Source organism: Camelina sativa, chromosome 3, assembly GCF_030686135.1.
Source record: "Camelina sativa cultivar CO46 ecotype springtype chromosome 3, ASM3068613v1".
Lineage (NCBI taxonomy): Eukaryota > Viridiplantae > Streptophyta > Magnoliopsida > Brassicales > Brassicaceae > Camelina > Camelina sativa.
The window spans coordinates 871,725-885,148 of record NC_141882.1 but is presented as its reverse complement, the minus strand read 5'-3'; the positions used below and the strand labels follow the sequence as shown (position 1 = coordinate 885,148).

At 35.9% G+C, this 13,424-nt stretch overlaps 4 protein-coding genes across 5 annotated transcripts; 2 read left to right on the top strand and 2 right to left on the bottom strand.

The window, feature by feature from the left end:
* Positions 1–332: 332 nt before the first annotated feature.
* Positions 333–2,186, top strand: LOC104760304 (beta-carotene isomerase D27, chloroplastic-like). Its single transcript, XM_010483212.3, has 7 exons — positions 333–678; positions 767–915; positions 999–1,091; positions 1,161–1,222; positions 1,402–1,508; positions 1,846–1,938; positions 2,030–2,186. The coding sequence occupies exons 1-7, from the start codon at positions 408–410 to the stop codon at positions 2,062–2,064; spliced, it is 810 nt and encodes a 269-aa protein (XP_010481514.2). The 5' UTR covers positions 333–407; the 3' UTR covers positions 2,065–2,186.
* Positions 2,095–4,787, bottom strand: LOC104760294 (putative clathrin assembly protein At1g03050). Its single transcript, XM_010483203.2, has 4 exons — positions 3,943–4,787; positions 3,630–3,835; positions 2,660–3,529; positions 2,095–2,552 (listed from the first exon to the last, which is right to left on the bottom strand). Exons 1-4 carry the CDS (start codon positions 4,404–4,406, stop codon positions 2,284–2,286), a joined length of 1,809 nt encoding a protein of 602 aa, XP_010481505.2. The 5' UTR covers positions 4,407–4,787; the 3' UTR covers positions 2,095–2,283.
* A 527-nt stretch (positions 4,788–5,314) lies between these two features.
* LOC104760286 (transcription factor bHLH7) lies at positions 5,315–8,379 on the top strand. The gene is made up of 6 exons (XM_010483193.3): positions 5,315–6,087; positions 6,562–6,684; positions 6,851–6,916; positions 7,137–7,202; positions 7,598–7,678; positions 7,794–8,379. Exons 1-6 carry the CDS (start codon positions 5,704–5,706, stop codon positions 8,007–8,009), a joined length of 936 nt encoding a protein of 311 aa, XP_010481495.3. The 5' UTR covers positions 5,315–5,703; the 3' UTR covers positions 8,010–8,379.
* A 131-nt stretch (positions 8,380–8,510) lies between these two features.
* Positions 8,511–11,195, bottom strand: LOC104760272 (putative uridine kinase C227.14). Of its 2 annotated transcripts, none has more exons than XR_015594758.1 (12): positions 10,623–10,951; positions 10,424–10,524; positions 10,267–10,313; positions 10,066–10,143; positions 9,798–9,990; positions 9,686–9,716; positions 9,548–9,606; positions 9,382–9,471; positions 9,182–9,268; positions 9,038–9,099; positions 8,906–8,934; positions 8,511–8,797 (listed from the first exon to the last, which is right to left on the bottom strand). XR_015594758.1 is itself a non-coding variant. In XM_010483173.3 (12 exons), exons 1-12 carry the CDS (start codon positions 10,684–10,686, stop codon positions 8,711–8,713), a joined length of 912 nt encoding a protein of 303 aa, XP_010481475.1. In that variant the 5' UTR covers positions 10,687–11,195; the 3' UTR covers positions 8,511–8,710. The 2 variants fall into 2 exon arrangements, 1 of the variants encoding a protein (XP_010481475.1); XM_010483173.3 differs by having other exon boundaries at positions 9,382–9,455; positions 10,623–11,195.
* Positions 11,196–13,424: the final 2,229 nt, after the last annotated feature.

Below are 13,424 nucleotides of genomic sequence, written 5' to 3'. Positions count from 1 at the left end.
GCCTTTGAAAAGATCTATACGTCATAAATTGAAAAGAAACAAAATAACAAAAAAGGACAAATGGCCAAAGAAAGCATAAAAAAAAAGTAGAAAATTTATGTTACCATTCGAGGTTTAATTTCAGAAAGAAAAAAAGAAAAAAAAAAGAGAAGAGTATTTTCTAAATATTTGTTTCATTGTTTTCTCTTTTTACTCTTTCTTTGAAAGGACTGTCTTTTCTCTTTTGAATTAAAAGAGAAAGAAATTTTTGTATTAAAGGTAAAAGATAAAGACAAAAAAAAAACAAAGATACAGAGTCATTCAAGGCCATATATATACTTTGAAGACGTCAATTCTTGGCCTTAGAAAAACAAAAGAACCTGCAACAAGTTTCTCTGCCCATAACTCTTCTTTTACAACAAGACCAAATGATGAACACTAAGCTATCACTTTCTCATACCAAGATTCTCACCTTCACGGGTCGGTTCAACGATACCCGCACTCGAAGTGGCTTAGACAGACGCTCAATCGTTTCCCCAACTCTCAGTTCAAAGCCCATCTACTCCGGCGGACTCAAGGCTACAAAAGAGACAGCAGTAACCGAGCCGTCGAATACGAAGAATGTGAGTAATATTGAGGACAGCTTCTTCTCGAAAATTGCAATTAAATATCTCTCAAAGAATCTTCAAGACGCAGCAGGTTTGTATCCCACATCTATTCTTTGAACCTATGCTAATTCACTTCATATATACTTGTTGAGGAAGAAATCTGAAAAAACATTCTTCAGGGATGAGTAGTAGTAGCACCATGAGTACCGATTATGATAGGTTAGTAGATACGGCCACTAGGGTTGCGCGTAACTTTGACACCAAGCAACAACATGAGCTTGTTCTTAGCTCTTTGGACAGAGCATTACCAGCAGAGATAAGCTCCTTGGTAAGTTTTCTAATGGATTTAATTAGATCAAGTTGCAGCAAAAAATGAACATATTACACCAACTTATCTTGCTGAATCTACAGATCAAAATGCTCTTCCCACCTTCAAAACTCTCGAGGGAGCTCTTTGCGCTATTCACCACAATATCTTTCGCTTGGCTTGTTGGACCTTCAGAGGTAAGATACTTGTTTTTGAGTAGAAATTAATATTTTCATGAGTTTTAATTCGAGAACTTCATTGCCAAGGTGAGGGAGACGGAGGTTAATGGAAGAAAAGAGAAGAGTGTTGTGTTCATAGAGAAGTGCAGGTTAACTATAATCTCTCTCTTTGGTCCCCCATCTGATCATTAAACTTCAGAAAAATATCAAAATCATTCTTTCATAAACAAATCATTACATTACAGAAACTACAAATTAAACAATAATTTCACTTGTTGAGATCAATAACTCATATCATGCATGTCCTTGAATGTTGTTTATTTTGTAGGTTTCTTGAGCAGTCAAATTGTGTTGGTATGTGCACTCATATTTGTAAAATTCCATCCCAAATCTTCATGAAAAATTCACTTGGAATGCCTATCTACATGGAGCCAGGTACTACGCGGAATCTATTTCTCTTCTAGTTTATAATAGCAATCACTGAAACAGGAAGATTAGGCATATATAAATAAAACAGTTGAATCTCAAACTTATTTATATTGTGAAAATATTAGCCTGCACTTCTCAACTTGTGGAGGCTAAATGTGATCTTTAGGGGTCCCATTGATTCACCACTAAGGACACCATTAACTACAAGTAGACCCTTAATGATGTGTGATCATTCTTTCTAAGAAGTCAACGAATTGACTTAAGACACAAGCAATCATTTTTAATTTTTTCAAACAGAGACAAATGTGACAACACTAATTAACATTTGTATCGAGTTTTGCAGATTTTAATGATCTTAGCTGTAAGATGATGTTTGGCCGGGAGCCTCCGGAGATCGAAGATGATCCTGTTATGAAACAACCATGCTTTGAATTCTGTAAGAATTGAAACCTTTTGTGATTGACAAGATAACTTCTCAAACAAGATATTTGAGGATCTTTATTAATAATGATTATCTGTTTCTGCAGGCAAATCAAACAAAAGCTATGGTGTGAAGCATTAGAGCTTGTTCCAGAGAGATTAGATTTAATTGTGATGTCAAAACATATTTTAGGTTTTTCTTTTAAAGTTAAACCAGATATTACAATTACAGAAGCCATTAGTAAATAAATGTATTTGCAAAAAGATCAAAGCCATTTGTAGATCTATGAGACCAAACTGATTGGTAGACAAAACAAAAAGCTGACACAACTTAAGGAAGAGCTCCATCTACGGCTCACAATCAGTATTGAGGTGTGTAAGAGTAAGGTTGGTTTTGGTTTTGGTTTTGCCTTAGATTCATGTTTCCTTGTCTTCCATCTCTAGAGTATTGGTCCCACATCATCTGTTCTTCCATCAACATCCTCTGTTTCTTCTCCATATCATTCATTTGCACGTATGGTGGCGGCGCAACCTCCAATGACGCTGCAAATGGATCCATGGGAACCGGGCTGCTACTGTTTCCGCTGCTTCCATTTTCCGTTGCGGGTGCTTGAAGTGCCAGCATAGTTGCTGTAACCGATAGAAAATTCATGTCAAATCATCATAAGGCAAACGAAAACAGAGCAAAGTTATAATAGAAACTTCAAAAACAGAGCAAAGTAATGTTTCTTTAAAACCTGCTGGTCTTCCTGCAGAGCCAAATGCCATACTGCTTGCGCTTCCGCTGGCTCCATAAGCGGTCGATGTTTTCACGGCTGTGTTTACAGCGCCATGCTGATACATTCCGTTAAGCAACAACATATCAAAGCCTCCTCCGAGTTCCGACTTTTGTGCGGACAAGTTTGTTGCTGTTTGCACCAAAGCTGTTTCCCAATCGGCCGAATCATCCTTAAACGCTTCCCATCCTGGACCAGGATCTGAACCTGAACCGCTCGCGTATGGCCCGTCAAATAAAGCCAATGCCAAGCTATCTCCAGCTTCTGCTGCTTCATTTCCGTTTGTATTCCCAAGATCCAGAAAATCACCCATCGTCTCTTCTTGTTTCTTCTCTATTACCACTTCTTCCTTTGCTTCTTCCTCGGGTTTTTCCTCTTCTTCTTCTTTTGGTGGAGGTTCGGGTAAGGCCTTGATTGCATTCATATCTTCTTGCTCTTCATTTACTTCCTCTGTTCTCGCATCACCTTCTTCTTCATCAGCCTCAGATTTAGTAGATTTTGTGTTCTTGGTCTGTTCTAAAGCAGATTTATCTCTTATAAACTCATCCATGAGGTCAAGCTTCTTCTGTGTAATCTTCTCTACCTCTGGATACTCAGAAGACCGTGCGATCCCCATGTTCTTGCACCAAGAGTAGAACTGATCGAGCTCTTCGAACTGTTTCGAAACCCAGCAGAAAATGTCATAGACCTTGATGGAATCAGAAATATCTAACTCCATGAATCGGTCGATTAAAATCCCCATTATCTCTGTTACATCGTAATATATCTGAAAACTCTCCTTCACTACTGGATACAGAGCAACAATTACAACTCTGTTGTTCCTCGCATTACCTATCCAAAAATGTTTTTTTTTTGTTCACACATAACTTTTTACCCAAGAAAATAAATAGAGAGAGAGAGAGGAACCGTGAGACGCAAGTAGTGTATGTACCTGTAGGACGACAAGCCAAGAAACGGTCAAGAAGTTGCTGCAAATGTTGAATTCTGATGAAAATCTGCTCTGTTTTCATCTCGGCGATAGGTTGTGACCTGACCACGATAGCCGTGGAGAGATCAGGCGCGGCTTGATCTTTCTCATCTCCATCGTTTTCTCCTCCAATGCAGTAAACTCCACGCTTCCCGTGTCTCGCTTGCATCCTCAAAAATCGAAAATAAAAAAATATCTTAATTTGGTCACAAATACCTTTTTAAATACACATTCAACTTGAAACCCTAATTGAAACCCGGATCTCGAGCACCCGTACCTGAAATCAAGCCTTTCGTCGAGGTACAATGCGTAAGTCCTTACGAAAGCAGAGTAATCCCAAGAATTAGACCTAGAAACATCCCTGAAATCAGACATGTTAAGAAGTCTGGTCCCACGGCGAGTGGCGAAAAAGATCTCTTGCTCGTAGGCTTGATCTCCTTCTCCTAGAAGACGTTGGATCAAAATCAAGGTTTTGAGAGCAACGGTCCAGCATTTGGTTTTGTTAAGGCGTCTCGAAAGCGTGTTAACGCAAGCGTTGATGTAATTGCGTGAGTAAGAAGTTAGGCTAAGGATCTCTCTTATGTATTTCTCTTCGGCAGGGAATTCTTCGTGACGAGTCGCTTTGACGATGGCAACGTCTAGTTCCGATAAAGAAGCGCTTCGACCGTTGACTTTGGCAAGACCGACGCTGGTTTGGTCTTTAACGGCTCCTATGGCTCGTTTAAGTTTACTTGAACCCATTTTATTACTACGATTAATGTATTTATTTATTTATTTAAAGGAAATTAAAGAAAAGAGAAAAGACAAAGACTTGAAGAGAGAAAAGGGAAGAACGAGGGTTGTTTTATTTGTTTATGTTTCCTCGTCGTTTCCTTTTTTCTCCTCTGTTTCTTTTTTTTTTTATGTTTTGTTTTTGTGTTCTTCTTCTGCTTCTTGTGTTTTGTTTTGTTTTGTTTTGTTTCGTCAATGTAGTTTCTTTGGTGTTCGTCGATTTTGCACCACCTAAGTCGCCGAAGTTGTCGGAGACATTTGCCGGTCAGAAATACCGCCCGTGGCTGGCTTTCTCTTTAAAACTTTTTTTATTTGTGGGGTCAACTGAAATGTAGTTTTGCATTTACCATTAATGGGAAAGGGGAGAGGAGAGATTTGATTAAATAGAAAAAAAAAAACAATACTACTACTATATTTCTTGCAAGAATCCCAAAACAATACTGATCCAACAAAACAATTTTTTTAATGAAAAATACAAACTCCTAATTCTGATAGACAACAGATACAAGATGGATAAAACTGAGTATGGGAGTGTTTCAGAAGCAGCAAGTGGGTAATATTATCATATGTCAATAACTCAGACGTGTCACTCTTGTATTGGAAAAGAGATAACTTTACTCCATGAGTGCTAAATTTTTAGAAAAACGACAAAAGGTGTATTATTATTATTTTTTAATACCACTAACGAGATGATGATGACGAACCCGACAATACGTGGAATTTTCCCATTACCAAATTTAAAATATAACAAAACATTATTGTATTTTTTTAATTTCCAACTTTCTCCTTAAAAAGAGTTTGGTATTTTCTATTAGTAGGAGCTTTTTCTTAAACTGATGTGAATAAGTTAAACAAAGTCAAAACCTAAAAGCCCACTTATAAATAAAAACAATAAAAAAAGCCCACTTCAAGTTTCTGGAAGGTTTAAACAAAGAATAAGGGCAAAAACGAAAATAGCTATAAAGTAAGGTCCTTTTTCTCAAGCAAATAATATTTTTTTTAAAATGAAAAAAAAAAAAGGAAAGAGAGAGAGAGCATAAAGTGAGAGTCTTTTTGTCAGATCCTTTCTCGTCTGTGTCTCTTCGTCCTCATTAGCTTAAGCATCATCATCAATATCATCATTCTCCTTCTTCACCTAACACAAACTCCTCTCAAAGATTCCCCCATGGAAACTTGTTCTTTCACCTCTCTCTATTTATTATATTAACTCGCTATCTTCTTCTTCTTCTTTTTTTTAACTCACCCTCCCTACCACTGAGTCGTTTCCATGGCTAACAACAACCCACATGATAACATCTCCGATCCATCTCCCACCGACGATTTCTTCGAGCAGATCCTCGGTCTTTCCAACTTCTCCGCTTCTTCTGGTTCTGGTCTTTCTGGAATTGGCGGAGGGTTAAGCGCACCTCCGATGATGCTTCAGCTCGGTGGTTCAGCAGGCGACGAAGGGAATCATCATAATCACAACATGGGTGCCATTGGAGGAGGACCTGGACCTGGACCTGTTGGGTTTCATGATCATATGTTTCCGTTGGGATTAAGCCTCGATCAAGGGAAAGGACATGGCTTTCTTAAACCTGAAGGTGTTCTTCCTTCTGGGAAACGTTTCCAAGACGATGTTGTTGATAACCGATGTTCCTCTATCAAACCTGTAAGCTTCTCTCTTCTTGAACTCTTCACCCTTTTTCTTTTCTTTTTTATTTGTTCTGTGTGTGTTTGTGTTTGTGGTTTTCGATGAAAGTAAAAAAAAAATCTTTAGGGTTTCAAAAAAGTTGCGTTTTTGAGAAAACCCAGCTGAGAAAGGTTGAATTTTGCCAAAGGATTAGGTCTAAAATTGATAGTTTTTGGCTCAGACTGGTGAGATTTTTCTGATTTTCGTTTGTTTGTGAAGAAACCCCAAGTTGAAGATTGTGAGGTTTCTTAACTAAAAATTAACTTTGTAAGCAACTTTAGCATAAAAGAGTCTTCTTTTCTGTCAAAATTAGATAGTCCAATATTTATTTCTCTTGTGGATAATTTCGACAAAGCTGAAGTGATATTTTCACATGCTCTTATCTTGTGAAAAGTGATTTTAAGCTTCTTTTTTAATGTTATTGCTTCCTTTTTGTGTGTGTTTTGTTGAAAGGTTTACCATGGGCAGCCAATGTCACAGCCAGCTCCACCAATGCCGCATCAGCAATCTACAATTCGACCGAGAGTTAGGGCTAGGCGAGGTCAGGCCACCGATCCACATAGCATCGCTGAGAGGGTAATATTTTTGATACACTTTATTATAATCTTCTGTTCTGTTTTGCAATCTCGTTCATGTCTAATGTTTGATCAAAGCCTCAGCTATTGCTATTAGTTGAGATAGTTCGGCTTTATCTTTGCTTACGGAGACTTTACCTGAATGAATAATATTTGCTTTGCAACAGCTGCGTAGGGAAAGAATAGCAGAACGGATCAGGGCGTTGCAGGAACTTGTACCTACTGTTAACAAGGTTGGTATCTTTTGCCTAAAGCTTCAGCTGTATGAATTTTTCAAGGGTTTTGTTCTCATATCGCAAAGATAGCTTGAAAAAGAGCTCAAAGCTAATCAGAATACTGGCGTTCTCAATGAGAGAGAAGCTTTGTAAATGGCAAATAGAGAAACTGGGGTAGTCACAAACTTTGGAATTGTGAATAATAAAGATTTCTGTTGCGTTTGCTTTCTTTTTGCAGACAGATAGGGCTGCTATGATCGATGAGATTGTCGATTATGTTAAGTTTCTCAGGCTCCAAGTTAAGGTAAAACCTCAGTCGTTTTTCAGTTTCAGTCCTCTGGTTTCTTTAAAATGCTATCGTTAAAAGAGAGATTATTTAAAACATCTAGAAGGATTTGGTGGTATAAATCCTTGGTCCCCACCACCACCTACTCTATTCAACCAAAATTCTAATCTGAATTAAAGATTAACAATTGTTTAATCCAATACTAATAAAGAGTAATCAAAGAGCATATGATTGGGTGTTTTTTTGACATTAGTCTCTTTCACTTATTGCTTGCTTCTCTCCCATGGAGAATCATTACAATTGAGGACTACGATAATAAAGTTAATGAGAACATTGAAGAATATTATGTAATGATGATGGGCTTTGATAATTGTTTTCCCTTGATAAGCTTTATGTCTGGTCAACTGGGGCAGGTCTTGAGCATGAGTCGTCTTGGTGGAGCCGGTGCTGTCGCACCACTAGTCACTGAAATGCCATTGTCGTCATCAATTGAGGTTAGACTAAAGTGAGAGAGAGAGAGAGAGATAGACTTAAAAGAGAGAATAAAACAAGAGAACTTTTGGTAATGGGTTTGATTCACTGGCTTCTGGTTTGAAAACTTTTCTTCAGGATGAGACGCAGGCCGTGTGGGAGAAATGGTCAAACGATGGGACAGAGCGGCAAGTGGCTAAGCTGATGGAAGAAAACGTAGGAGCAGCGATGCAGCTATTGCAATCAAAGGCTCTTTGCATAATTCCAATCTCATTGGCAATGGCGATTTACCATTCTCAGCCACCAGACACATCTTCTTCAATCGTCAAACCAGAGATGAATCCTCCACCATAGATTTTGTTTATGGGACAGCATCCAACGTTCCTCAGCTGAATGTTGACATTTTGCTTCTTTTTCCCACTATCTAGACTTTTGTGACTGATGAAAGGTAAGTAAAAAGACATTGGAGGTGGAATCTAAGTAGGATTTGTGCAGTAAAGAAGTAAGAATGGGAATTGTCAAAAGAGGAAAAAGGCTCTCTCACTTACTTGCTTGGCTAATATTCTATCAATTTGATGAAAGTCACTCTTTTTGTTTTAAAGACTTTAGTGGGAGTTTGAGGGTAAGGGTAGTAAACTAGCTCTGTAGCAGTAGTAATGGAAGGTTGTGGGATCGCTTTGAATTATTATGTAAAAAAGGAAAGAAAAAAGTGTTCGTTGTATTATGATTTTTCCCTTCTTCTTTTCTTGCACTAATTTGGATAAGATTATTTAATTTGTTCAAAATGATATGGTTATATAGTTGGGAGCTGGACTGGCAATTAATTATTAAAAACAATGATTTGCCTATTATTAATTATTAAAAACAATGATTTGCCTATTAGGAGTGTAAAAGAAAACACAATGTACGAACAAAATCCGGGTACATTGCAAGAACATTGGAAATAAATAGTAATACACACAGTTTAATGCAAAGAAAATTGCTTATTGAAAAAGATTTCCGATGCAAGAAAATGAGTGTCTTTAGCCAAACCATCTTCATGCAAGAAAGCTTATTCAAAAGTTAATAGATCTGATCAGTAAATCAGCATTCGACTTCGACTTTATTATCAACTCGGCATTGGGTCGGTCGTTATAATCAACCTGCCATCAAAATGTTTAAAAAAAAAAAAAATGTAGCTACTACTACATTGAACAACCATTGAGAAACCATATAACTGAATATTTGCAGAGTAGAGTCGGAGCTTTTACCCGCCATTTAGCAACATCTGGTGGTTTACCTGTAGTACGTAAAGGAGAAACATATTAAACAAATCAAGGATTCTCTAAGGTCATTGCGAGTCTTTAAGAAATGAAAAAGACTTCGTAGTTCGTACTACATACCAGTTGAGATATGCCGGTTTTCAACTCGTTGCATTGCTGTATCCAGATTGACATCGATGAACCTTTCAAATGAAGATGGAAGATATTATAATTGGTAATATTGAGATCTAAAACTTAAGTAAAAACACTTTTCATTAGTTTTACCACTTATCATCAAACATATCCGAGATGTCTTTCCAAGATCCTTCTTCTAACAAGATGTAGTTTCCTTCTACAATTACCACTTTATGCCTGTAAAAAGAGGACACAAAGAAAAACTGATCGTCTCGGCAAGAGGTATATAAAACCATTATATGATACTATTGAATAAGGATTCAACCGGTTTAGGAAGGGAAGCTACTTACTGGAGGCTAACAAAGATATCTTCTTCAACTGGATCTCCAACTCCATGATCAAATGATGGTACATAAACTGAGCCCTGGACAGCTTGAAAACTAATCAGAGTCTAATGCAAGTGTTGTAACTCCAAGATTCTAAGGTCAGCAAAAAATCTTGTAACTATCTCTTTACCTCGTTTCTCAGCTTCTTTAAACAGTTGAGCAATAGTGCCGGATCAAAAGTCCATGGAGCTGGTTAATGGATAAAGGGGTCAGACCAATTTTGAACACTTTGAAACCTTACGTAGAAGATAACTCTGACAGATCTCACCTCCTCTTCTCGCATGGGCTTCTTTGGGATCCTAGAGAGACATTAAAAAGTCTGGTTAAAAAACAAAGAGTAAGGGAGAGAGAGAACTATTCAAAATCAAATAAAGGTCAACCTCCATTGCATCAAGTTGCGAACGATACAAATGAAACCCATCCATGGGAAGTACAATAGCAACATCGGGAGGATTAACCTCAGCATCAAAAGAAGAAGCTTTCTGAGGCCATAGCCTATTTACACGACGTACTACTTCATTTGCTAATGTGCTTTTTCCAGCACCAGGAGGACCAGCCAAACCAACCAAACGTCTACACGAGTCAACAGAACAGTCAGGAGGAACAAGAGAGTTTCCAACAGTAGCAAAAAAAAAAAAAAAAACTTACTTAACATTTGGGCTAAACATTGATGCTGATGTAGGGACAAGACGTTCAGCCAACTTATCATATATCTCATCCATACAACTTCAAAGGTGAAGAAAAGTGTCTCAATACTATGGTAGAAGCAGTGAGCAGAGACTTGTAGTTTGATAAATTATACACAATATACAGGTAGTCTAGAAATCAGCTGATCAATGAGGGATGTACCTTCCATCGACAACAGTGACATCTCTCTTCTGACTGCAAGTAATAATCTGCAGGAGTCGATTTTTAATTCACAGAAGATGATTAATTAAGCAAATCGCAAGAGACTCAAATATTAAAAAATCAAAACTTGTTTAATTTAGAGAAAAACCAAACACACCAGATTACGAGGGTTTCTTCTTCTAGTCCGTAAGCTCAAATGAACAGGAAAAAGAGATTGGTCCCATGATTGAACTTTGAATCCTCTGAAACGAGACGATTCTGCAATACGAATCGAGAATAATGTAAGCGGGAGTAGTAAGCTCTTCTTAATCGAAATCCTCCGATAAAGAAATAAAATTTGTAATCGAGAAACAAACCTGGAACAGAGGCGTATGAATTACAGTATCTGCTGGGTACAGTGGAGAAAGAAGAAACCTCCATTGATATGGTGAAACAGATTAAAATTATCACTCAAATAGCCCTAAAGAGTATTTTTTTTTTTAAAGATGAAAATTTATTATGAATTACACACTAAGAGTTTCGAATCAAAAAGGTTGGGATTTTATTTTTTGTTTAATCGAGCGAAGCGGTGACTGCCTTCTTCTCGAGGACGAAGACGAGTGTGATCCCATTGCAGTAGTTGCACTTGCAGAGGATAATAATAAAAACAAAACTATTATTTTATGTAATAGCCACGTCATCCTCCAAAACGCCGTTGACCGTCCACCTGACTCAAAAAAAAATTGCTAGTGGCCCACTGGGCCAGGATCTGGACAGTTCGAATGGTCTAACTCTATATCTAATCCCATATTTAACTATATTTTTAATTTATTTCCCATTGGTTTTACAAAATTTAAGGTTTTTCTTTTATGCTTTTTTTTTTTGTTGATACCTGTTAGTTATATGGGAACTTAAGGTTTACAAGAGTCCCTTGCATTGTTTAGAGTGCTGATGAGCAAGCACGATGTCCCGGGTTGTTCTATCGAGGACTCGAAATAGAATGTCAGGAGAGGAGGCAGTTCCTCCATGATAGCGAGAGTTTCTTTTATGCTTTGTTTAGCTAAAAGTAATATGGTGTGATACGGTAGGGTTGAATGGACCTAATGTGTCCGATAAATTGGATTAAGCTTGAACTTAATAATTTTAGTTAACCTCTTAGTTGGGACTTTTCCTATCGAGTTTTCTATTTTTTTACCGTTAGTTACCGTTACTTCTTGATTAACTAGGAAACTTATTCATACAATATGGTCATATATACATGTCGACACTTTACCATCATACACCGTCACAAGTCACAACTATAGAGACGCAACAAAAGAACTAATAACTCGTAAAATATATATATACATGATCAAAACTTCTTTTTATGTGCTTGAGATGACAACATCATTGGCTAAACCGCATTTTTTTTCTTTTTCTCACTGGCTCTGTGCAGTAATATCATAGTTTAGTAAATATGTAAACAAAATGAAATCAAATGTGTGAGAAAATATTCTCTACGAAACTGCATTGTTTGTTGTATTGTAATGTTGTGTCTTGTGATTGTAATAGTAGTCATTTCACTAATAGAGAATTTTCATCATGGTATATATATATATATATAATTAATGTCTGATTTTTTTTTTTTTTTTTTTGTAAGAATCGTGTTACAAATAATACGATTGATGTGTTGATTAATTAGATTTATGGATTAAGACAGATCTAATTAAGACAACATTTTATGTGTGACCTCATGTAAAATAAGCGGCCTTTCGAATTTCCATAGAGCCAATTTACTTTATACACCACAAGGGATCTTGAAATATATATACGAATGAACTAGGGAGGAAGGAAAGAAAGAAAAGAGATTATATATTATTCATCCATGCAAAAGCATCGAATTCAAATATGAATAAATGTGCAAACTCATATATGTGTGAGAGAGATACGTGGCCTATCACGTTCTTGCCTTATTGGAATCTAAAACAGCTTACGGTGCTTTACATTTTCCCCGCATATACGCATAATTTCTTTGGATATTATTTGATACATTATTTTACAATACTGAGATAAATAATAGAAATTTCGTTTCCAAAAATTAAAAGCAAGTTGGGTCCATTTGTAATCTCTTCTTCATGTCGAATATGTTCTCGGTAGTGTTTGATCGAACGAGACCTTCTTCTGCCAACGACACGTTCCTCACCATCTGGTTTGGACATTTTCACGTTTCCAATTTTTTTTGAATTTTAATTTCATTCCTTGCTGTTACTCTAAAAGAAAGAATACAGTAAAATCTCTATAAATTAATACTCTATAAATTAATAAACACTATAAATTAATAAATTTTGCTGGTCCTAAGTCGGGCCAGTATAAAAATTAACAATATTCGATAAGATAATAAAATAATAATTTTTTCGAAATCTCCTTATAAAATATGGTCCCAATAATATCATAAATTAATAATTATATATATTCTCCTAAAGCTCAATTCTATAGAACAATTGTAATGTTGTATTTTCAACCTATAATGATATCTCTAAAATATTTTATAACATGTCATACAAATAATTAAATTTAAAGTTTTAATTTTTAGATATGCATCATTTACAATTTGATAATTTGACAGATTATTAAAATAGGAGAATTGATATTATTATTCATAGATTTGAATTTATGTGTCTCATGTGTATAAGTCAATTTTTCTATAATATTTGTAATTTATTGTAAATAGTGCTTTCTAAATATTACAAGTTCAATTCCTAAACCATAAAATTTATAACATCCGAAAGTTTAATCTTATTTTGCTATAGTTGTTCCAATTCATAATTTTTTTAAAAATAAACAATTAAAAATATATCTATAAATTAATAATTATTAATTTACACTATAAAATAATAATTATTAATTTATAGATAAATTAATATCACTATAAATTAATAAAATGTCTTAGTCCCAACATTATTAATTTATAGAGGTTTTACTGTATTTTGTTCTTTTGTTTAATGAAAAAAAAAACCAGTCCTTTCCCTTTCCAGTGTATATAACTCTGTTTATTTTTAATGCAATTTAACTTTAACCCCAAAATAATGAATATGTTATTGGTAATTTACGTTTTCTATCTTTGTATCATCCGGCGTATCTGTTATAGGGTTGAAATAGATTTGGTTTCTAAAGGCCTCTCCACACTTAGCCTTAAGTTA

Bases quoted from the DNA above. Each gene is read 5' to 3' on its own strand.
- LOC104760272 (XM_010483173.3), bottom strand. From the start codon at position 10,686: ATGGAGGTTTCTTCTTTCTCCACTGTACCCAGCAGATACTGTAATTCA. The intron at 9,607-9,685 runs GTGAGATCTGTC...TCCATTAACCAG, and splicing joins AGCCCATGCGAGAAGAGGAG to CTCCATGGACTTTTGATCCG. The intron at 9,269-9,381 runs GTAAGTAGCTTC...CTCTTTTTACAG, and splicing joins GATATCTTTGTTAGCCTCCA to GCATAAAGTGGTAATTGTAG.
- LOC104760304 (XM_010483212.3), top strand. From the start codon at position 408: ATGATGAACACTAAGCTATCACTTTCTCATACCAAGATTCTCACCTTC. The intron at 679-766 runs GTTTGTATCCCA...AACATTCTTCAG, and splicing joins GAATCTTCAAGACGCAGCAG to GGATGAGTAGTAGTAGCACC. The intron at 1,223-1,401 runs GTTAACTATAAT...TTTATTTTGTAG, and splicing joins GTGTTCATAGAGAAGTGCAG to GTTTCTTGAGCAGTCAAATT.
- LOC104760286 (XM_010483193.3), top strand. From the start codon at position 5,704: ATGGCTAACAACAACCCACATGATAACATCTCCGATCCATCTCCCACC. The intron at 6,685-6,850 runs GTAATATTTTTG...GCTTTGCAACAG, and splicing joins CACATAGCATCGCTGAGAGG to CTGCGTAGGGAAAGAATAGC. The intron at 7,679-7,793 runs GTTAGACTAAAG...ACTTTTCTTCAG, and splicing joins CATTGTCGTCATCAATTGAG to GATGAGACGCAGGCCGTGTG.
- LOC104760294 (XM_010483203.2), bottom strand. From the start codon at position 4,406: ATGGGTTCAAGTAAACTTAAACGAGCCATAGGAGCCGTTAAAGACCAA. The intron at 3,530-3,629 runs GTACATACACTA...ATTTTTGGATAG, and splicing joins CTTGGCTTGTCGTCCTACAG to GTAATGCGAGGAACAACAGA. The intron at 2,553-2,659 runs GTTTTAAAGAAA...TATCGGTTACAG, and splicing joins CTCTGCAGGAAGACCAGCAG to CAACTATGCTGGCACTTCAA.